The sequence below is a fragment of the Syngnathoides biaculeatus genome, chromosome 17, assembly GCF_019802595.1.
Source record: "Syngnathoides biaculeatus isolate LvHL_M chromosome 17, ASM1980259v1, whole genome shotgun sequence".
NCBI classification, from domain to species: Eukaryota; Metazoa; Chordata; class Actinopteri; order Syngnathiformes; family Syngnathidae; genus Syngnathoides; species Syngnathoides biaculeatus.
This window is the reverse complement of record NC_084656.1, coordinates 17,939,428-17,961,840: the sequence shown is the minus strand read 5'-3', so window position 1 is coordinate 17,961,840 and position 22,413 is coordinate 17,939,428. Positions and strand designations below refer to the sequence as shown.

The 22,413-nt window shown below is 41.6% G+C and overlaps 1 protein-coding gene across 1 annotated transcript; it reads left to right on the top strand.

Annotated features, from left to right (window-relative positions):
* The first annotated feature begins 10 nt into the window (after positions 1 to 10).
* pdcl (phosducin-like) lies at positions 11 to 22,037 on the top strand. The gene is made up of 15 exons (XM_061802051.1): positions 11 to 661; positions 749 to 835; positions 5,188 to 5,304; positions 8,455 to 8,595; positions 8,689 to 8,832; positions 8,911 to 9,092; positions 10,331 to 10,414; positions 10,589 to 10,835; positions 11,593 to 11,879; positions 13,363 to 13,510; positions 14,667 to 15,000; positions 15,391 to 15,422; positions 17,545 to 17,727; positions 19,502 to 19,683; positions 20,835 to 22,037. Exons 1-15 carry the CDS (start codon positions 655 to 657, stop codon positions 21,396 to 21,398), a joined length of 2,739 nt encoding a protein of 912 aa, XP_061658035.1. The 5' UTR covers positions 11 to 654; the 3' UTR covers positions 21,399 to 22,037.
* The last annotated feature ends 376 nt before the right edge of the window (positions 22,038 to 22,413 follow it).

The following is a 22,413-nucleotide window of genomic DNA, read 5'->3' as shown; positions in this document are numbered from 1 at the left end:
CAATTTTCTCACATGAGTTTATTGTTCAACAGTTGGCCAGCAACTTGAAACGTCTTTGTCCATCCCATAATTTTTTTCACTTGTACTGCTCAGGCAGTTAATCCATTGGAATGTTAACTCTTAAATCAAATCTCTCAAATGTTGCGATTTAAAAAAAAAAAAAAAAAAAAAAAAGTCATAACACTAGCTCCACATTTGGGAAAACTGCAAAGTCAAATCATTCTGAGGGCTATTTCTGAAAAGGTAGTACAATGTGCCAAGAATATTTTTTTTCAGTATTGTGCTTAGTGTAGAGAAGTGTTTTTTTTTTTTCCCCATTATCTCAGTATTAATAAATGATGAATTTCTTTGGTTGTTGTTTACATAGCATCATCCCACCGTTGTTAGTGAGCAGCCAAGTGTTCCTCGTGTCATGGTTTTAGACTGCAGGCAGGGGGAGATGTCGTGGCACGCCAAGAAAGGGGAGTTCGCCTGCCTCCCAGGCCCGCTCGCCTCGGCGCCCTCGCTCTTCCCCTCCCTCCCCGCAGGTGAAAGCCCTCCGCGGCGTGCTGATTCTCCCACGCGCCGGTGCTAACCTGCCCATTTGCTCCTCGCTCCGATTTTGAAGCTGTCTCGTTTGCCGCTGTTGGAATGACACCGCGCTGAGTCGCCGTGATGAGATGTAAGTTGATAATATTTGCAAATTTAATTTGATTTCCTCACGTGTAATCCCACCCTGTCTGTCTCGTCTTCGTCCCCCTGCGAGCAGCGTCTGTCCTCGGATACTTTTGCGCTCTCCTGCTGCTGCTGCTTCGGGAACCTGCGTGCCGCGGGGATGAGGCGATATCCGCCGCCGGTAGGTCAAGCTTTATCCGGTATTTTTCCATATTTTTTGTGCAAATGTGTTACTCGACATTTTTACCCCAGTAGAATAGAACTTCAACATTCCCCTTAAGGCACACCCCGGCAAGCCCTTTTCACCTTTTACTGCTTCAGGAACATTAATTTAACACGTTTTGCTCAGCACTTAGCAATCACAATAAAATTCCCTACTTTTTATTTCTTATTATGATGCTTTCGACACAGTAAAACAAATGTAACATTTCCCATTGGGGGGATAAAAAAAACCCATAAAATCAGAAAATAGTCTCCCCCCCAGTAAAGTGGTGCACTTTATTATTAATATTACTAAATTTTAGACACAGATGACCGTTTAATTTGTCTTTATTCCACAGGAAACAATAGAAATAGAAGGTTAAATATATTTGTGTGTGTATATATATATATATATATATATATATATATATATATATATATATATATTTTTTTTTTTTTTGTTAAACCTAACCTTTTTAACCTAAAAAAATAATAAACAAAATATTAGTCTTTACTTCCAATAAAGTAGTCTTTAGTCTTTTTAGTAGGGATACACAAATCCTACTTTTTTAGATTGAGTTGGGGCACTTGCGTTTGACAATGTAGTGATATTACATTACAACTCGCAATAAAAATGTTTGGTTTTAATCAAATATTGTTCAAAACCAAACTTTGCTCACATCGTTTCTGCACGGAAATGATAAGTCACGTGATATTGGTGAGTAATGTCAAAACATCTTTATGATTACCAAGTGCAATTATTATTTATCAATACCGATACTGGTGTCGTTATCGGTTCATCCATCTTTTTTGTGTCATTGTAGTACATTTTAAATAGTGTGGAAGATATATTTTTTGTACTTTTTCCTAACAATAAGAATGAAAAATAGAAAAAAAAAACTTGACTAAGTTAGGAACAACATGCAAAAGTCCATACAGGAAGCCAGAGCCCGGCTTTGAACCCACAACCTGTTAGGCAGATAACCAGCCTCGACCCGAGCCCCCTGCTTACCATTAATACATAAAAAACAATAAAGCACTTCTTCAGAATTAATTGAATCCAAATTTTAGTATGACAATTTAAGTACAGTATAGTGGAATCTCCCATTTTCTGACTTTTTTCCCATAGAAAACATTAGAAATAGAAATATTTGAAAGATACATTCAATTCAAGTCATTTCAAGGAAGTCTTTATCAAGTGTAAAGATATTTTGAGCAATCATGCAAGTGTAATAAGACATTAACCACAATAAGTATTAAGACGTAAAGCAACAAAGGACGCAATATATTGCAGTATCCTTTGAATTAAGCTTTTGTTGATGATGAGTTTGAGTGCAGCCCTTCGGTAGGATTTTTCCTGACTTTGCACAAGCGCTTGCATGAATGTCAATAATTTCATCAGCGGCGGTTTGTCAAGAACAAGTCCCTGTTTCGAGAAACATACCATCGATAGCGTTGTATTACGCCTTAAGCCGGTGTGACCGCTCTGAAGTTTGATGAACCGGTGCTAAACTGCAGCTGGGGGAGGGGAGCAACACTTGATGTCATCTGGAAATTTTCCAGTGATGCTCCAATATCATTTGGCGACCGTATGATCTGCTTCCAAAAACCGCAGAGCCTCAAGTGTCACATACTGACGGCTTCACGTCAATCCGAATGAACTATAACTGATACATTACGTGTGTGTATTAGTGTGAAGAAACGAATTTTGTACGAATTATGATTTCGAAAGTCTTATTGAGGATTACATGTTGAATTTAACATCCGTGAGATCTGCCTGCTGTTCACATGACCCCTCCCCCCTAAACCCCCTCTGGGAAGGAGGAGTTGCTGCTGTTACCAAACAGACTTTTCCTGCAAAACTCACAGGGTTAGGGTGGGTGTTATCATCTTTCACACACACGAACAAACAGTTTCACCTTTGTCTCATCCCTTTATCTTCCACACAGATTAAAAAAAGAGTCGTACATTTTGTGCCCCCGTCCTGTATGATGACATTTTACGTCCTCTTCCTCCCCCGGTTCTGACGGTAGACTCGTCAGCAAAGACGACTCTTGTCACCTGCAGAGAGTGCAGGCCAAGTTCACATAGCGGGCGGATAAGATCCGTCGAGCGTCTTTGGCAAGGACGGGGGGCCGTGCGGGGCATGCCGCAGCACGTTTGAAGGCAACTTTCCTGGCGCTTATTTTTTTCTCCCCCCACTGAGGTCTGCACTATAGAAGCAGTGTGTCAGATTTGAAAATAATTGAACGTAATTAGGAATCATTTAGCGGGATTAGTCATTTTATTCCACCTGTGTAGTCGTGTCCCAACCATAACACTTGCACCTAAGTCACTTACGTGTTTAGTTTCTGTTTGTATTGTAACACATCCCTCACTTTTTTTTTTCTTTCTTTCTTTGCCCGACAGCGCATCTGACTCACGGGGTTATGAATCTGTATAGATAAACAGTGTATTTGAGTTCTGGCTCCGTTCATCAGGATTATTCCAGAGTTTATTTAATGTCATGGAATGAAATTATTTTAGGGATTGATTCATTACATTTTCACCAAAAGTACACCGTTTATAACTTCTATTAGTTTGACATTAACAGGTACAAATTGTTGAATGGCTTTTTTTCGACGGTACCAATTGAAGTATCCCATCCTGTGGCTATAGTGTCAACATAGTATCAATATCTTACATTTGTAGGTTATATTACTTTAGTACAGGGGTGTCAAACTCCTTTTTGTCACGGGCCACATTGTCGGTCCAGTTTTCCTCAGAGGGCCGTGATTAGTGAAACCAAATAATAAGACAAATAAATAAATATTCCCCTTATCAGATTTACAGATCAAATTTTTGAACCAGTTTTGGAATCAGAGATCAAGCAATAATGGGTTATTCAACTATTGGTGGGATTTGGTAACAAAAATGCTTGCAATATTTTCGTCTATGATATGACAATTAAAAATTTTTGTACAGATTTTAATAAGGGTCATGGAAGTTGACGCACATGATTTGCCTTCGCGGGCCGCATAAAAACATGAGCAGGCCGGATCTGGCCCTCGGGCCTTGAGTTTGACACCTGCGCTTTAGTACATAACATATTGTTAAACTCATTTTTTTTTTTAATGCTTACAGCTGGAAATTACGGACTGTATTTTCTGCACTATAAGGCACTCCTAAAAGTCTTTAATTTTCTCAAAAGCCGACGGTGCGCCTTATAATCCGGTGCGCCTTATATATGGATCAATATTGAGTCTAATGGGATGCATAACATAACCCCAGCCTCCACTGTAGCGTCAATTCTATGCGCCTTATAATGCGGTGCGCCTCATATATGAAAAAAAAATTAAAATAGGCCATTCATTGCAGGTGCGTCTTATAATGCGGTGCGCCTTATAGTGCGGAAAATATGGATAATTGGCACAAGACTATAAAAGTTATCTGAAGAGATTTTGATTTAAAATATTGGCATTTTTTAATGAAAAAAATATGTATACGCAATCTTAGCGGATATTTCTGAGTAAAGCTCATCTTTTGCACCATTAAAGAAATATTTTAACTTTTACCTTGATTTTCAACATTAAAATTCATTATACAGTTTGAAAATGCACATGCTGTACAGATAATGATATCTTTGGACATGGAATGATGCCAAACGATCATTTTTGGGAAAAAAAAACTTCACAGCAATTTTTTCCTTTTTTTTTTTTTTTAAAAAATGGAAACTTAAGTTGAACTACATTTTAGCCATCAACCACACCCAGTAGGGCCAATCATTCAGTCACATTTCATGTTGGTCCAACCACTTGTTGCTAGGCAGAAATGGCGGGGCGCAATCAAAACTGCCCCTGGGCAACATGTGTCAGTCGTGCAAATTAAAATGACCAGGGATTGTTTTTACATATTGCATTGCAATGTAATCACTCCTAAGTTTGACTACCATATTAAAAGAAATGTCCTTTCCAGCTAAATGATACCTGGTTATTAAACCAAAAATGAATCACGGCTCAAACTCTGCCGAGTATGGATGTCACTTCGGGTACAGCTGTACATTTCGAAGACCTCATTGTAAGTTTAAGGAAATACAAAAATGTGAGAATTTGATTTCCCATCCAAATCCAAAAGGAAGTGGATTCTCGATGGCACTACGTCATGTATTTGACAGGTGTTTTCCACTTCAAGATCCCAGTGGCGATGGCTGTTTATGTAATGACTTTTACAGCCATTAAGGTTTTACCGCAACCCAGATGCAGGGACAAGCAACTGTTTAAAAAAAAAAAAAAAAAAAAAAATGCTTGGTTTTAACGAGGTGACGCTGAGAGTTGTTGACACTTTTCTCCGCAGTGAACCCGTGCTGCTACTTGCCGTGTCAGCACTGGGGCGTGTGCGTGAGATACGCGGACGACCGCTACGAGTGTGACTGCACCCGCACCGGCTACCACGGGGAGAACTGCACCGTCCGTGAGTCCATCCCACGCCTCGCATCCGTGACATCCCTTCGTATCCTCTTTGGAGAGAGAGAGGAATTTGAACTATCCCGGAAGGAGACGGTGAAAGGGGGCCCCCGTATTCCTTACAAATAAGAAAATGTAGTCTGCCTTATAGTGTTCCACCTTAATAGTCTAGACCAGAGGTATCAAACTCATTTTTTAGTGCGGGCCACATTTTCGTAATTGTTTCTGTCGGAGGGACATGACTGTGAAACCATAAAAATCTTTAATTGCCCCATCATATTTACACAATCAATATTCAACGGGTTTTGGAATCAGAAATCATGGGTAATGGGTTTTTCAACTATTGTTGTTGTTTGGTAACACAAAAATGTCTCGTCATCATTCATGATGTGACAATTTGAATTCAAAATCTGAATTTTGGTACAGATTTGAAGAAAAAATCATGGGAGTTGACACACATGATTTTGGCTTTGCGGGCCACATAAAATCATGTGGCGGGCCACATCTGGCCCCCAGGCCTTGAGTTTGACACCTGTGGTCTGGATTCAATCTTTATTAGAGCCAAGACATATTTTTACATTGAAAAATCTCCCAGGACTCCACCAAACATGCATGTCACCAAACTTATATGGACTCAAATAATGAGGATCTGGTTCCAGTTCTCACTCCGTGTGGAATCTGGGGCGGTTTTCGTCCAACACAAGGCGATCTTTCTGTTGCAGGTAAATACGTACCCAGGTTAATTGTACCTTCTTCCATCTAGCGGAAAGCAACGCAAATTCATCCATCCATCCATTTTCTTTGCCGCTTATCCTCACAAGAGCCTATCCCAGCTGTCAACGGGCACGAGGCAACGTACACCCGGAACTGGTTCCCGACCAATCGCACATCGAGACAAACAGCCGCACTCCCAATCACACCTAGGGGCAATTTAGAGTGTTCGATTAATGTCGCATGTTTTTGGGATGTGGGAGTGCCCGGAGAAAACCCACACAGGCTCCACGTGATTGAACCAGGGACCTCAGAACTGTGAGGCCAACGCTTTACACAAAGCAAATTTATTTGTATATCGCATTTCGTACACGAGGGCACTGAATGCGCTTTTATGTGATTAAAAGCATTCAAATACTTTAATAAAAACATTTTGGAAAAGTACAGTTAAAAGAACTTTTAGTGCAAGAAATAGCACTACAAAGTAGAACTAAGCTAAAACGCATGAGAAAAAAAAAAGTTTTAATCTGGGTTTGATTTGGAGTTGACGTTATCTCTGCTGGCAATTTATTCCATTTTTTTGCAGTATAATAGCTAAATGCTGATTCACCATGTTTGCTTTGAACTCTGCAGTCCATTATTAGCCCTGAGGCAGTCGTTCTCAGAACCCGACTGGATTTGTATGCCATTAGGATTTCTTTCATGTATTCCGGACCTAAATCATTTCGTGACTGATGGAATCGCATTTGGTCGTTTTGACGGCCGCTACACGTCACTGGCACAGACTGGCGAACAGAAACTCTGTATTTATGAATAAATGGGAGTCTGGTAATCATTTTCAGATCCGTTTAGTGAAATTGGATAATTTCTCACGGACTAATTGGTCATGAGAAATGTTGTGGAGAGTTGCGTGAATCACAAAAGTATAAAATAAAAAGGGACCTGACCAGCTCTGGGGTGTGGTGGCTTTTGTGTTCGATGGCCACACGCAATTTTTAAAGTAAACAGATGACTAAGGTCATTTGTAGATAAGGTTTAGTATTAACAATTAGTTATTAAAAAAAATAAATAAAGAACAGCGGCATGGTGGTTCAGATGGAAAGTGTTGGCCTCACAGTTCTGAGGTCCCGGAGTTGAATCCCGGCCCCGCCTGAGTTTGCATGTTCTCCCCGTGCTTGCGTGGCTTTTCTCCTGGCACTCCAGTTTCCTGCCACATCCCAAAAACATGCAACATTAATTGGACACTCGAAATTGCCCCTAAGTGTGATTGCGAGTGCGGCCGTTTGTCTCGATGCGTCCTGCGATTGGCCGGCAACCAGTTCACGGTGTACCCCGCCTCCTGCCCGTTGACAGCTGGGATAGGCTCCAGCACTCCCCGCGACCCTTGTGAGGATAAGCGGTTAAGAAAATGGATGGATGAACCAATTATAGGGAAAGTGGGATAAATTGACACAACTATTACAGGGCTCTTGATCATTTAAACTATTGGTTGGCTCAGTTACAGAACAGCGGGGGCCACATCCGGAGCGCGAGCCATACTTTGCCCACCTCTGGTCTAGTCCCAAATACTTGAAGGAAGGGAGCACGGTAGCGGCCTCCAGATCTGCCGGTCGGGTTCACGCAAACAAGGAGAACTCCTCACATCACGCTGTTGTGTTAGAGAGGTACACGCATACCGAGACTTGGGCCAAATCGGAGCTTTTGGTGCGTGAGTGATGAGTTCGGGCTGGCAGGGACCCAAAGTGAAGTCTGGGTCAGTTTACAAGTGCGCAAAGGATTTTGCCGTGCTGTCGTCTTTTGGTGTTTGGGGGGGGGGGGGGTTAAGAATATGCGCGGAGATATGGTTTTGTGTGTTGTGACGCGCTGTATTGATTATCTCTCGTGAACCACGTCGTAAAAGCGCCGGGCACACGCTGCGCGGATTTGACGGTTGCTTTTTCGCGAACTGATTCCCACCGCCGTGCTCCGCCCGCAGGGCCCCAGGCAATGAAAATTAATTGCCGTCTTGACAATTCACATCGACCCGTCTGTCTAGTTGACATAATTGCAAAAAAATTTCAAAGCCAAATCACTCTTTAAAAGAAAAAGACAAATGACCTTCATACCAAAATGGTGGACTTCCTGTGTGCGTTCTTGCATGAGTTCTTATACTTTTTTTGTCCGGACATGCCTACCAAATATTATTTGGGGCTGAATTACAAAAAAAAAAAAAACAACCAAAGGAGTGCTATTTGAGGCACGTTTGAATTTGCCATCAAGTTGAGAACATTTTTTTTAAACAACTGTATTTTACAATGGATTTATTACTCGATATTAACTACAATAAAGAAAAGTAATGAGAGCATTTAATAATACCCTCCATTTCCAGGACCCGGCAGGCCACTGGCTGCCCTGCCCCTGATACCGACGGTTCAGTTTTGGTTAACCCCTTGTTGTCCTCACACAGCGGACTTCTGGACGCGGATTCGCGGCCTCCTGAAACCCAGGCCGGACTCGGTCCACTACTTCCTCACCCACTTCCGCTGGCTCTGGGACGTCATCAACAACACCTTCCTGAGGGACATTCTGATGCGACTTGTTCTGACAGGTCCCCGAGCCACTCGAGAACAGGAATGTCGTTGAAATGCTTCGCCACATTACAAACATCCGGTACTGTGTGTGTGTGCGCCTGTGTGAGCAGTGAGGTCCAACTTAATCCCCAGCCCTCCAACCTACAACTCAAAATACGGTTACCTCAGTTGGGAGGCCTACTACAATCTAAGCTACTACACTCGAATTCTTCCACCGGTGCCTGAAGATTGTCCTACACCCCTGGGTGTCAAAGGTTAGCTTAATACACAGTAGAACATCGGTGTTTCTTGTTATTAATAAGACCCAAAAAGTCATGACGGTTGTTTTTTAGGCAAAGCTGGGCTGCCCGAGCCTGAGCTGCTCGTGGAGAAGCTCTTGAAGAGAAGGACGTTCAGGCCTGACCCGCAGGGCTCCAACCTGATGTTTGCCTTTTTCGCGCAGCACTTTACCCACCAGTTCTTCAAGACCTACAACCGCATGGGCCTGGGCTTCACAAAGGCCCTGTCGCACGGGGTCAGTTTACGCAAGTGCATTTAACACGGCCATGTTTTTTCTTAACTCCATTACAAAGTGCTTTCTTAGAAAATGAAAATAGGATTGCCATAGGGCATTTTATAAACATGTAAAATAATATGTACAAATTTCTGTAGCATAGTCAGTTTAGGAGATCGTTAAGTGTGAATTGAAACAGTGCCAAGAAGGGACCCTTGGGGAGCACCATAATTAACAGACTGGGGGGAAAAAAGAAAATATGAGTATTCAACAGATTGGTATCTAAACTGATCACCGACTGGGACAACATTTTTCCTCATGAAAGTTACGAGTGTACTCTTGGGAAACGTTTACTTTTTGGTCGGAATATTAGAAGTTTTTTGCTCATGATATTTCAAATTTCTTGTGAAACTGAGTTTTCAAGTGATGTAAATTTTTGCACAATATTGCGATTTCCTTCTCGTTGTGTTACAACTTTTTGTCTCTTGCTTTGTTTTTGTAAAACTGGTTATGTCTGGTCATAATATTCCAACTTTTTAAATTATATATTCCAATGTAGTTCCTTGAGTGCTTTCTTCTTGTGCTATTTCAACATTCTCATAATGTTTTTCTTAACTTAAACCTAGTAAAAGAATATGTACAAGATTCTGCGGCATTGTCAGTTAAGTAGATGGTTAAATGATAATTGAAACAGTGCCAAGAAGGGACCCTTGGGGAACACCATAATTAACAGACTAGGGAAAATATAAGTACTTAAAATTTTAGAACTACTGACCTACATAGTGAACAGTTTGGGATCTAAACTGATCTCAGACTGGGACAACGTTTTTCCCTCATGAAGGTTACGTGTGTACTCTCGGGGAATGTTTACTTTTTGGTCGCAATATTAGAACTATTTTGCTCATGATATTTCAAATTTCTCATGAAACTGAGTTTTCAAGTTATAAAAAATTTTTGCAGAAAATTGTGATTTCCTTCTCCTTATGTTACAACTTTTTGCCTCTTTATTTTTGTAATACTGGTCATAATATTCCAACTATTTTGATATATATTCCAATGTAGCTCTATGAGTGTTTTCTTGTATTATTTCAACATTCTCATAACATTTTTCTTAATTAACTTGATTCTTGCATCGTTTTTTGTACTGGAGCTTTTTTATTTTTAATGAGTACTCTTTCCATGATTCCTTTTTATTTTATTTAAAAAAAATCTGATTATTAAAAACTAGACGGAGTATTATTGTGATATCTTTTGTACAGGTGGATGCCGGACACATTTACGGCGATAACCTGGAGCGGCAACTTAAGCTCCGACTTTTAAAAGACGGGAAACTTAAATATCAGGTGGGTTAAAGCCCTTGCACATTAATTATACTTTCCCTAATTTATGGGTTATTTTAGCAGCTACCAGCTATCTAGCGCGCTATTGCTGCTAAACATCTGTAATGTAAATATGAGAATATTGTACGTACATGCTAAGTGTTCGGACCTTGTTGTGTTACTGTTTTCCCGCATTAGTTGATTGATGGAGAGATGTACCCACCCTCTGTAGCCGAAGCCCCCGTCAAGATGAGCTACCACCCGGGCGTGGCCCCCGAGGATCAGTTCGCCATCGGCCAGGAAGTGTTCGGACTCCTGCCCGGGTTGGGGTTGTTTGCCACGCTGTGGTTGCGGGAGCACAATCGGGTGTGCGACATCCTCAAAGCGGAGCATCCCAGCTGGGACGACGAGCAGCTGTTCCAGACCGCGCGACTCATCATCATCGGTGAGCAATGTTCATCCATTCATCCATTTTCTTTGGCACTTATCCTCACGAGGGTCGTGGGGAGTGCTGCAGCCAATCCCAGCAGTCAACGGGCAGGAGGCGGTGTACACCCTGAAGTGGTTGTCAGCCAATCGCAGGGCACATCGAGACAAATAGCCGCATTCACAATGACACCAAGGGGCAATTTAGAGTGTCCTATTAATGTTGCAAGTTTTTGGGATGTGGGAGGAAACCGGAGTGCCCTGAGAAAACCCACACAGGCACGGGGATGACGTGCAAACTCCACACACGCGAGGACAGGAATCGAACCAAATCCAAATAAAGCTCTTGCAAACACCAGCTTTTACTTTTGAAAACAATGAACATTTTTGCCCATTTTCTGACAGACCATTACCGAATTATCTACAATTTTTCTGCGCCGTCAATTAGAAATAACGTTCTGGTTTGGAATCAAGGGACAGAAATGAAAAGTTTCGTATCCGATTCATGGGTGGGAAAAAAATGATCGCCTGATTAATTGATTATTGAAATAGTCATTTGCGGCACTGGCAAAATAAAAAAAGAGGGGCATGTGCTTTTGCACCACTTGCGTTCTACGTGTGCACGTGCCTGCAGTGTACTTTATATAATTGATGAATTATGAAATGCATCACTCCTCTGTATTAAATATAAAATATTTGCACCCACCCCACACACACACACACACACACACACACACCTTTAATAGGGTTTTAATTGCACCTCTTGCTCTCCCTAGGTGAGACCATCCGAATAGTGATAGAAGAATACGTGCAGCACCTCAGCGGCTACCTGCTGCAGTTGAAGTTCGACCCCACCCTGCTCTTCCACGCCCAGTTCCAGTACGCCAATCGCATCGCCCTGGAGTTCAGTCAGCTCTACCACTGGCACCCCTTGATGCCCGACAGCTTCCGCATTAACGGGGACGAGCTCACCTACCCGCAATTCCTCTTCAACACGTCCGTGCTCACTCATTACGGCGTGGAAACGCTGGTGGACGCCTTTTCCCGCCAAGTGGCCGGCCAGGTAACAAGAACTCAGGTTCAATCGGATCAAAAATAGTCGAGTACCGGAGTGAAGAATTATTATTATTATTATTATTATTTTTAATTGGCAATCAATCTGGGCGTTTCAGTGTTGCTGGATCAGTATTCCGTGGCAGTTTGTGGTCGCGCATAACTTGTGACTGTTTTATCAGTGACGCTGTTTCCCACACTGCGATTGGCAGGAGACCAGCTGTTGGTGAACCTCGCCTCTCGCATCAAAGACATCTGGCACGATGCAATCATATTAAGAAAAAGCAGTAACAAAAATGGATGTGTAAGATGCAGTTCTCTCGATCTTAAAAGGGGGCATACAATGATCCCCGCTGATTTGTGATTGGCTTTCCTCAACTTTACCTCCATATTCTCGTCTCTCGGCTCTTTCTGTAATGCTCAAACGTTCCAAGATGATGCATAAGCCTTGTCTAAATAGGAATCGGTCTCAAAGAAGTCAGAGATATATCGCCAGTGAGAGACAAGCTTTGCATGTCAGGCAGGAGCTAAGATTGGCCCGGGTCGTTACGAATACTATTTGCGATCAAGCATGTAGGGTGCTTTAAAAAAAAAAAAAATCGGCAATCTATTTATTTTTAATGATAATGTAAAATGATTTTGAAATTAAATTTCTGTGTTTTGGGATCATAAGGTGCGTTTAAAAAAAAAATCATTTGTTTTTATCAGTAATGTAAAATGAGTTTGAAATTCTATTTCTGTATTTTGGGATCATAGTTTGTATATTCACAGTATGAATTGTTAATTCAGGCAATTGTGAAACTTTCAAGAAAACCCACAATTACTAGCATTTTTTTTTTTTTTAACTTGGTGAATTATGCATTATTTCTCCACTTAAAAACAGTCCATATGTGTTTTTTTGTGAATTTAATAGGATCTGGAATCGGTGCAGAGGTATTTTTCTTCTAACATACCAAGGGGGTGCTATTGAGTAAATAAAGTATACGTTAATAAAAAAGTAAATTAAAGTACATCCATCCATCCATTTTCTTTACCGCTTATCCTCACGATGGTTGTGGGTTGTGCTGGAGCCTATCCCGGCTGTCAACGGGCAGGAGGCGAGAGACGCCCTGAACTGGTTGCCAGCCAATCGCAGGGGACATCGAGACAAACAACCACACTCACAATCACACCTTGGGGCAATTTAGAGTGTCCAATTAATGTACCATGTTTTCGGGATGTGGGAGGAAACCAGAGTGCCCGGAGAAAACCCACGCAGGCACGGGGGGAGAACATGCAAACTCCACACAGGCGGCGGGGCTGGGATTGAACCCAGGTCCTCAGAACTGTGAGGCCAACGCTTTACCAGCTGCTCCACCGTGCCGCCAAATTAAAGTACAGCATAAGCAAAAAAGAGGGAATGATGTCGGTCGTACCGTCACATTATTATTTTGCCTGAATGATAATAACTAGGTAATACAGTTCCCTCACAAAAGTATTTGTTTTGCCCCCAGATAGGCGGGGGCCACAACATCAACCCCGTGGTGACGCCCGTCGCCGTGAGGACCATCAGGGAGTCGCGGCAGCTGCGCATGCAGCCCTTCAACGAGTACAGGAAACGCTTCAACCTCAAGCCATACACTTCCTTCAGAGAGTTCACAGGTGAGCTGAGGAATCCCCCCCCCCCCCCCCCCCCCGACTGATGCATTTGACAAGAGAGTGAGACGAGCCGAAAGCACACGCTCAAGATAAATGACACCCCGGAGAATTGGCCTGACCCTTTTTAATATGTCGATGTTGTTGTACAGGGGATTAATAGTGAGGCATTGGTCCAAAGTTTCTCAACTCAAAACAACTCTGAATTGGATGTTGGGATCTCTTTCTTTTATTCAGTTGTGTTTTGCAACATTATAAGATTTATCCACTAGAACAGTTAGAATACTACAGGACATATAAGGGACATGCGGTGAGGTGTGCCTTAGGCCTGTCAGAAGAATTTAAGGTGGAGGTGGGACTGCATCAGAGATCCGCCCTGAGCCCCTTCCTGTTTGCGGTAGTAATGGATAGGCTGACAGATGAGGTTAGACTGGCTTTCCCTTGGACCATGATGTGCGCAAATGATATTGTGATCTGCAATGAAAGCAGGGAACAGGCGGAGGAACAATTAGAAAGATGGAGGAATGAAGATTAGCTGAAGTAAAACAGAAAATATGTGCGTGAATGACAGGGGGTAAGGGGGAAGAGTGAAGTTCCAGGGAGAAGAGATAGCGAGGGTGGACGACTTCAAATACTTGAGGTCAACAATACAGAGCAATGGAGAGTGTGGTAAGGAAGTGAAGAAACTGGTCTAAGCAGGTTGGAACAATTGGTGGTAGGTGTCTGTTCTTCTATGTGACAGAAGAGTCTCCGCTAGGATGAAGGGCAAAGTTTTGAAAACAGTAGTGAGGCCGGCCATCATGTACGGATTAGAGACGGTGGCACTAGAGAAACAACAGGAAGCAGAACTGGAGATGGCAGAAATGAAGATGTTGTGGTTCTCGGTCAGAGTGAGCAGGTTGGATAGGATTAGAAATGAGATCCTTAGAGGGAGAGCCAAAGTTGGCTGTTCTGGAAGGTTCAAGGTCCGAGAGAGCAGACTTTGATGGTTTGGACAGGTTCAGAGGCGAGAGAGTGAGTACGTCGGTAGAAGGGTGCTGAGAATGGAGCGAGAGGAAGACCAAAGAAAAGGTTGATGGATGTGGTGAGGGAGGACATGAAGACTGTGGGTGTTAGTGAGGAAGATGGACTGATTCTATATTTGCTGACTTTTATTTGGCAGACAACGAGGAGATAGCGCTCGCTCTTGAGGAGTTCTACGGCGACATTGACGCGCTTGAATTTTACCCCGGCATGCTGTTGGAGAGGACCCGGCCGGGCTCCATATTCGGAGAGAGCATGGTGGAGATGGGTGCGCCCTTCTCTCTCAAAGGCCTCCTGGGCAACCCCATCTGCTCCCCCGAGTACTGGAAGCCCAGCACTTTCGGGGGCCGCGTGGGCTTCGACATCGTCAACTCCGCCACGCTGAAGAACCTGGTGTGCCTCAATTCCCGGACGTGTCCTTACGTGGCGTTCCGCGTGCCGCCAGAGGAGCGAAGCGTGAGGACGGATGAGCTGTGACGCGTCTTAAGGGTCTTTTTACAGTCCCCTTCAGCGCAAGTCAAACGGCCTTTAAACAAAAAAAAAAAAAACGAGCCGTTCCTCAAGAGGCAAACCAGCGTGTTTGAACGCAGTGTGCGCAGTTCACCATGACACCGGCGTGTTATTTTTTGCAGCCTCGCGGTTGGAACTTAAGTGCGGAAATCGTCACGGCGTTTGGCTGCAAACGCGGGTCTCGCCGTCCTGGGATGAAGGTCTGTCATGTACAGTAGAGTTTCACAAAGGAAAAACCTCCAGACAAACTGTAGCGGTTCGAAAGTGCGTTTATTAAAATTGGAGGAGATTCAAGTCTGTGTTTTGCTCCTTTTCATTTTCCCGACACCTTTTTGTGGCCTCCATTGGCACAGTCGCTTCCCGACCTCCAGTCGCTGCCAGTCTTGTATTTTTTCGGGGCGGTAGACGGAAAAGTGATAGCGACCATGAAACATCAGAACTTAATGACAGGATGGGAAATATTGATAAAAATAATAATCTGTTTCTCACAGCACAGTTTATTTTGATAAGTGCATTGTAGATATCGCAAATGAAGTCGGTTAAATGCTTATCTATGATTATTTTAGCCTGTCCGCAGTGGCCTTCCTTTTCATATTATTATTATTATAAGAGCAGCACAAGCACCCAGAGTCCCTGATTACGACAATACCCCCCAAAAAATTGAGGTTAATGATGACCCGCGATAAACCAGTTTTGCTGTTTTTCATACTAATATTTGCTGTAACGTGTTATTACTGTATTAGTATTATGACAAGTTATACTAATACAAGTAAACAGGGTGTAGGATGGTAGCGGTGTGATTTACACTTGTGCAAATTAATTCCTGGGTTGACTTTGCAAGTTGTCCCTTTCGTGGGGTTTCTGGGGGACCTTCGGCTAAATCAGATGTGCAAAACACCCACCATGGGTTGATTGAAGACTCTTATATTGACCTGAGTGTGAATTGTTGTTCATCTGTAATTGCGTTACATATGGGCATATTTTGTGCTTGGAAATTCCCCCCATTTTCATATTTGTCAGCTAAGCCAATGACGAATGTGCCACGTATTTTGATGATAAATTTGAAAGTATGATTAATATCAATGCCTCACCATTCATGAACTTGCCAAAAGAAGTTTGGGCGGTAGTTCAAACTGGTACAGCGGTGGCAAGCGGATTCAATATTTAAAAGGTAAATTTGACTGAATAATTAACATTTTAGATATCTGTCAACTAATTGTGACAAGTCAAAATGATAACTTCATGGCATCTTTCCGGCTAAAATGGACGCCGAGTACAGCACAGGTCCGTGTCACTGCAAGAGCGGATTTTCTGTAGACGTCTTTGAACTCATCACGGCGGAGTTAGCAATAGCATCCTTAGCCGGTGTAAATTCGCTGACGCTCGGCGACACATTTGCCACAAACTGGTCATAAAACGAGGTAAGAGCCGGTTGGATTTACACTCCCCTCGCATTTTATTGTATTTTAAATAGCTAAGAGTCGAGATAATTACTTTCGTCTATAAAGCTGTCTTAATGTAACGCGAGTTTGTAGCTAAAGCTAACTAAACTCGCATTACGTTTCTCAATACTTGAATAAATTGTCTTAACGGGATAATTAGATTCTTTTTTTTTCCTCCTAAAGTTCTCTTGCTAACATGTTTAAATCTAAACTAAACGTCAAAATGACTGTTGATAAGCATTTAAATATCACTGTCTTGACCATTTCATACCATACCGATTTCTCCATTGTCAGTACCACTTAAAACAAAAATGTATTTAAAAAAAATCATCACATTAATGGGAAAGGAAGGAGGATTACATTTGGTATTTGCATGCACTAGTTAAGGTTGCTTGCACCATTTAGTTAAGGCATCTGCTGTCTAGTTTAAAATGCTAAATCTGCATTACGATCTGGATGCCCTAATTTCACATAATCCCTTTTTAACGATGAGATAAATGTCATTTTCAGTTATTACACTTCACTGAGCAATTGTGAATTAAATTATTGTGGGTGTTTTTGTTTTAGATGTTTTTTTTTCCTTCCCTGAGACAGCTGTCATGTTAATACAAAAAAAACCAGACAAATGAATAAGATGTTTGATGATGCGTGCACATTAATATTGTTGTTAGAGAGTGATAGGGCCTTACTAAAAATAGAGAAATTGTCATTCAATGATAGATGTTATAAAAAGTACAGCTTTATTATTAATTAGTTGAATAAATAATTTTAATTATTTTTCAGCTCAGCTTTAAAAAAAAATGACCTTGTAAAATTTTTAATTCGTCATCTTGTGCAGGTCTCTTGTGAATCTCAGAATTATATCTCTTTGTAATGAAACTAAGTCATAATTTTATTTAGAAATTATTTTAAATAGGTGAGTGATATGGAAAATGGATGGATGAATTATTGGAAATGTTTATTTCCTGTTCCTATTTAGTTTACAACTTTTTTTTCTTGTAACGATACAACTTTTTACTTGTGCTAAAAATTTCCGCAAAAGCCCTGACAGTCAAATCAGGTGAGCTGTTGCCATGACAACACTGGACGACAAGCTCCTCGGGGAGAAGCTGCAGTACTACTACAGCAGCAGCGAGGATGAAGGCAGCGATGACGAGGACGACGAGGGGGCGCCCAAAACCATAAGAGACGGCGCCGCCGACGAACCTGAGCTGGACTACAGCGCTGATGGCAGCGCGGTCAACACGGGTAGCTTCTCTAAAACTATTCGATACAGTTCACCTCCACTATTGGGGAGGGAGCGAGCCCTGCCGCAAATAGCAAAGATCTGCAAGTGATTGACACGCCATTAATGGTTTTGGAATTGTCAATCGTAGGGCTGTCAAACTCATTTTTGCCACGGGCCACATTGTAGTTGCGGTTTCCCTCAGAAACAATCACAATTATTAATCGCCTCATTATATTTACTCGTGCAATTTATGAACTAGCTTTAGAATCAGAAATCAAGGTAAATGGGTTTTTCGACTATTGTTCATGTTCGATAATACCAAAATGCTTGCAATATCTCAAAGTTGTCATTTATGACATGGCAATTCGAAATATTAAAGATCGTGGAAGTTGACACACACGATTTGCCTTCATGGGCCACATAAAACCACATGGCGGGCCAGATCTGACCCCCAGTCCTCGTGTTTGACACATGTGGTCTATAGGTACCACAAGATGGCAGTAAAAAAAAGTAAAACTTAAAATAGAGGATTATAAAGCGCTACTGTCATACATCTCGCATGTACACAGTTGGAAACCGATGTTACATAAATGATTGCAATCAGTATTGAAATTAGATAGCTGGGATAAGCTCCAGCATGCCCTTGACCCTTGTGAGGAGAAGCGATACGGAAAATGACTTTCTTTGCGTCAAACTTGCTCCATAGATACATTGGTAGAGGTAAATTCTTTTGTTCTGAATAGAATCCAAATATAGCACAGCAGTAAAAGTACTTAATCCTCCGGAAATGAGAACCTCAGCTTTTCTCCACTTTATGAAATAACGTCAGCGCCTGGGTCGGGAAAGTTCGTTGTCTACTAGTTCAAAGTTCAGTTCGCTGTTCCACAAATGAACTGTGCTACCTCATAGATCAATGTTTTCAACTGTACACTATTTAGAGAATGGTTGAATAGAGAATCCTCGCAGACACGCAAACTCATAACTGGTTGCAAACGTTCACTTTAGCACAATGTTATACTGTCGTCCAATTAATATCTGGTCGAATTTGTCAACAATTGGCACTCTCATTAATGTACTCTATTGCTAACAACAGAAGGGCTATTTTCCCTAAAAAAATAATAATAATAAAATCATACCGCCGATAGAGAGAGTTTTAGCAGCTTTTAAACAGTTACCGTAATTTCCGGTATATAGGGCGCACCTGATTATAAGCCAGGACATTTTTAAAGGAAAAATCATTTTGTATATACACAAGCCGCACCTGATTAAAACCCGCATGTCCCCACATTGAAACGTGAGAGATATTTACAAAGAAAGATGGTCCACAGAGAGTTTTCAGTTTTAATAATGTACCGTACCTTTTCTTTTCCAAAGAGTGCCTGTGACGCGGCAGTAACACGACAGCAACACGCTAGCACAGCGCTAACAGGGCTGGCTAAAAAAAAAAAAAAAAACATACCGGTAAAAATCACTGAGACTCTGCAGTAACATGCTAGTACAGCGCTAACAGGGCCGGTTAAAAAAAAAAAAAAACATACCGGTAAAAATCACTGACACTCGGCACTAACATGCTAACAAAGGTGGTATAAAAAAAAAAAAAAAAAAAAAACCATGCCGGTAAAAGTCACTTCCTCGGCGCATATATTGCACCAGTCTCACTCTTAGCTTTTCTGCTCGAGTGCCCCCTTGCGGCTGTTTGAAAAATTGCACAAATTAGCCGTATAACCGCATAAGCCGCAGGGTTGAACGCGTGTGGAAAAAAGTCGCTTCTCATATGCCGGAAATTACATTCAGGACCGAAAGGGGTGATCAACGACTGGAGGAAGTACAAGCAGCTGGAGGTGGAGCAGAAGCAGGAGCAGAAGAACGAGATGGAGCGCCTGATCAAGAAGCTGTCCATGACGTGCCGCTCCGACCTGGACCTGGAAAAGGACAAGGAGAAGCAGAAGGAGCTGCAGGACAAAATCAAAGGCAAAGTAAGTCACGTAGCCGAGCGATAACGGCTGCCATTGTTTGTTTATCTACTAAATGCAACTATTTTACAATGAGACCCCCCCAATGTATGAAGTGGCAGTTATCTTCAAGCTTCTTGGTGCTTTGGCCAAGGATTTACAGTCCCCACGTCGGTGCCGGATAATTTGGCCAAGGCATGTAGAATAACGCAGTTGTTCAAAACGGCAAAAAACGAGACGCTCTTCAGCGAAACGGGAGGTTTTCTGAAAAAAGCCCATTTTAGTCTCGTAAATGAATAACTTTTTCTTTTTAAAATCTAGATTTAACTCTTGGTTTAAGCCTTTTGTGCTTTAAAATCCAGACATATCATAAAAATAATATAAAGTAGATAATATAATATATATGTAATATAATCTATCCATTTTCTTTGCCGTTTACATAATTAATAATTTAAAGGATCATTTTTGATAAACAGTCTATAGACCAATTTTAATATAAAGTATGTGTACAATATAATTTAATTAAAAAAAAATGCTCTTAACGTGACAATTTTTTTATCTTAAAGTAAAATCTTGGTGAAAAATTTTATCATTTTTATGATAATCTACAGACCAATTTTAATAATATGTAATATGAATAATATATATTATAATGTAGATGTATATATAATTTTTTCATCATAAAATAATACTAATAAAAAAATTCCTTGCCAATAAAATCTTGGATGGAAAAAATTGTCATTTTTATGATAAACCTTCTACAGACTCATTTTAATATAAAGTATATATAATAATTTAATAAGAAAAAATATGCTCTTAACGTGACCATTTTTTATCATAAAGTAATAGTAATATAAAATTTCCTTTACAATAAAATACTAGGTGAAAAAAGTGTCATTTTTATGATAAACAATTTACAGACCAATTTTGATATAAAAAAACTATGCTCTTAACATGACATAAAAAATCGTAATAAAGATTTTCCTTCCAGATAAAATCTTCGGTGAAAAAAGTAAACAATCTACAGACCAATTTTGACTCCCCCCCCCCCCCCCCATTAATGTTCAGCTGGGTTTTTTTTTTTTCTGTGAAAACGATACCTCAAAATTTTGTCAAAGTTTTTTTTTCTTTTTATTATTAATCCAAGTTTTCAAATGTACATTTCCTACGCGCAGATGACCATGCAGGAGTACAACATTCTCCAGCAGGAAGAGGACGACCAGGACTTCCTGGAGCACTACCGCGCACAGCGCATGGAGGAGATGCGGCGCCAGCTGTGCCGCGGCAAGCGCTTCGAGCGCGTCCAGGAGCTGACCGGCGGCGAGGACTTCCTGGAGGCGCTGGACGAGGAGGACAAGAACACGCCGGTCGTGATCCACATCTACGAGCCCGAGGCGGCGGGCTGCGAGGCCATGAGCGGCAGCCTGGCGTGCCTGGCGCGCGAGTACCCGCCGGTCAAATTCTGCAGCGTGCGCAGCTCGGCCGTCGGCACCAGCGCCCTCTTCCGGGACGGCGCTCTGCCCGCCCTGCTCGTCTACAAAGGCGGCGAGCTCATCGGCAACTTCGTGCGACTCACCGACCAGCTGGGCGAGGACTTCTTCGCCGTGGACGTGGAGGCCCTGCTGCAGGAGTACGGCATGCTGCCCGAGAAGCCCCCCGCGCTCCCCAAAACTGTCCGCAACGGCGCCATCGTTCAGAGCAATCTCAGCGACGACGACTCGGACCTCGACATAGACTAAAACCATCTCTAGATGATATTCTGCGTGGACGCTTTCTCTTTCTCTCTCTCTCCCCCCCCACACTTTTTTTTTTTCAATTATTGTAAATACACATTTTCTTTCCCCCATAAATGTGGAACTTTTGTCCTCCTAAAATTAATTATAAGTTATAGATTTTTTTTTTTGTAGATACCAAACTTAACCTTTTTTAACTCTACGTTGTAAAAAAAATTACTTTATTCCAAATAAAATAGGACTTCTCATAACTGCCAATTTCGCACACTAAAGATATTCCCATTTTTCCTCTCATAATCACATTGTTACACATTAATCACATTTCTGTTACTGTCGAGACTTGATAATCCGTTTTCTTCCCCCACTTAAATTTCTAACTTGATACTTATGAAATCGTAACATTATTTTCATCAATTATAGCTTTTTAAAAATAAAATTTTCCTCATTTGTACCAACTTCCCCCTCTCAAAAACTTACAATGTCATGCATGGAAAATACCAATTTAAAACTACTGAAATAAAAAAAAAAAATCTCGTACACTAATAACTTTTTCTGTTGATACTACATTTTTATTTTTAGCGAAAAATGCGACAATTTACTTTACCTTTTCTTTGAAAAATTAAAATGTAAATCCACAACTTTCAACCAGTTCAGCGTGTACCCTGCTTCCCGCCTGAAGAGAACTGGGATAGTCTCTTGAACTCCTACTCCAAGTGAGGATAAGCAGCTCAAAAAATGGATAGATGGAATGGAACTTTCTGATTCAAAACGTTCTATTTTTCATAAAAATGAAATTTTCACACAAATCAACCAGTCCAGCCTCTACCCCACCTCGTGCCCAAAGAGAGCTGGGATAGTCTCCAGCACTTCTTTGACCCTTGTGAGGATAAGCAGCTCAGAAAATGGATAGATAGAATGGAGCTTTGGGATTTAAAATGTTTTATTTTTTTATAAAAACATTTTCACACTATTTTTTAAAAACTTCATCGGAATGTGAATAAAATGCGGAATATTCACCTCC

What these genes read in the sequence shown, in the direction of transcription:
- pdcl (XM_061802051.1), top strand. An exon ending in CCCGCCAAGTGGCCGGCCAG is followed by an intron (nt 11,880 to 13,362) that starts GTAACAAGAACT and finishes TTTTGCCCCCAG; the next exon opens with ATAGGCGGGGGCCACAACAT. An exon ending in TTCCTTCAGAGAGTTCACAG is followed by an intron (nt 13,511 to 14,666) that starts GTGAGCTGAGGA and finishes TTTATTTGGCAG; the next exon opens with ACAACGAGGAGATAGCGCTC.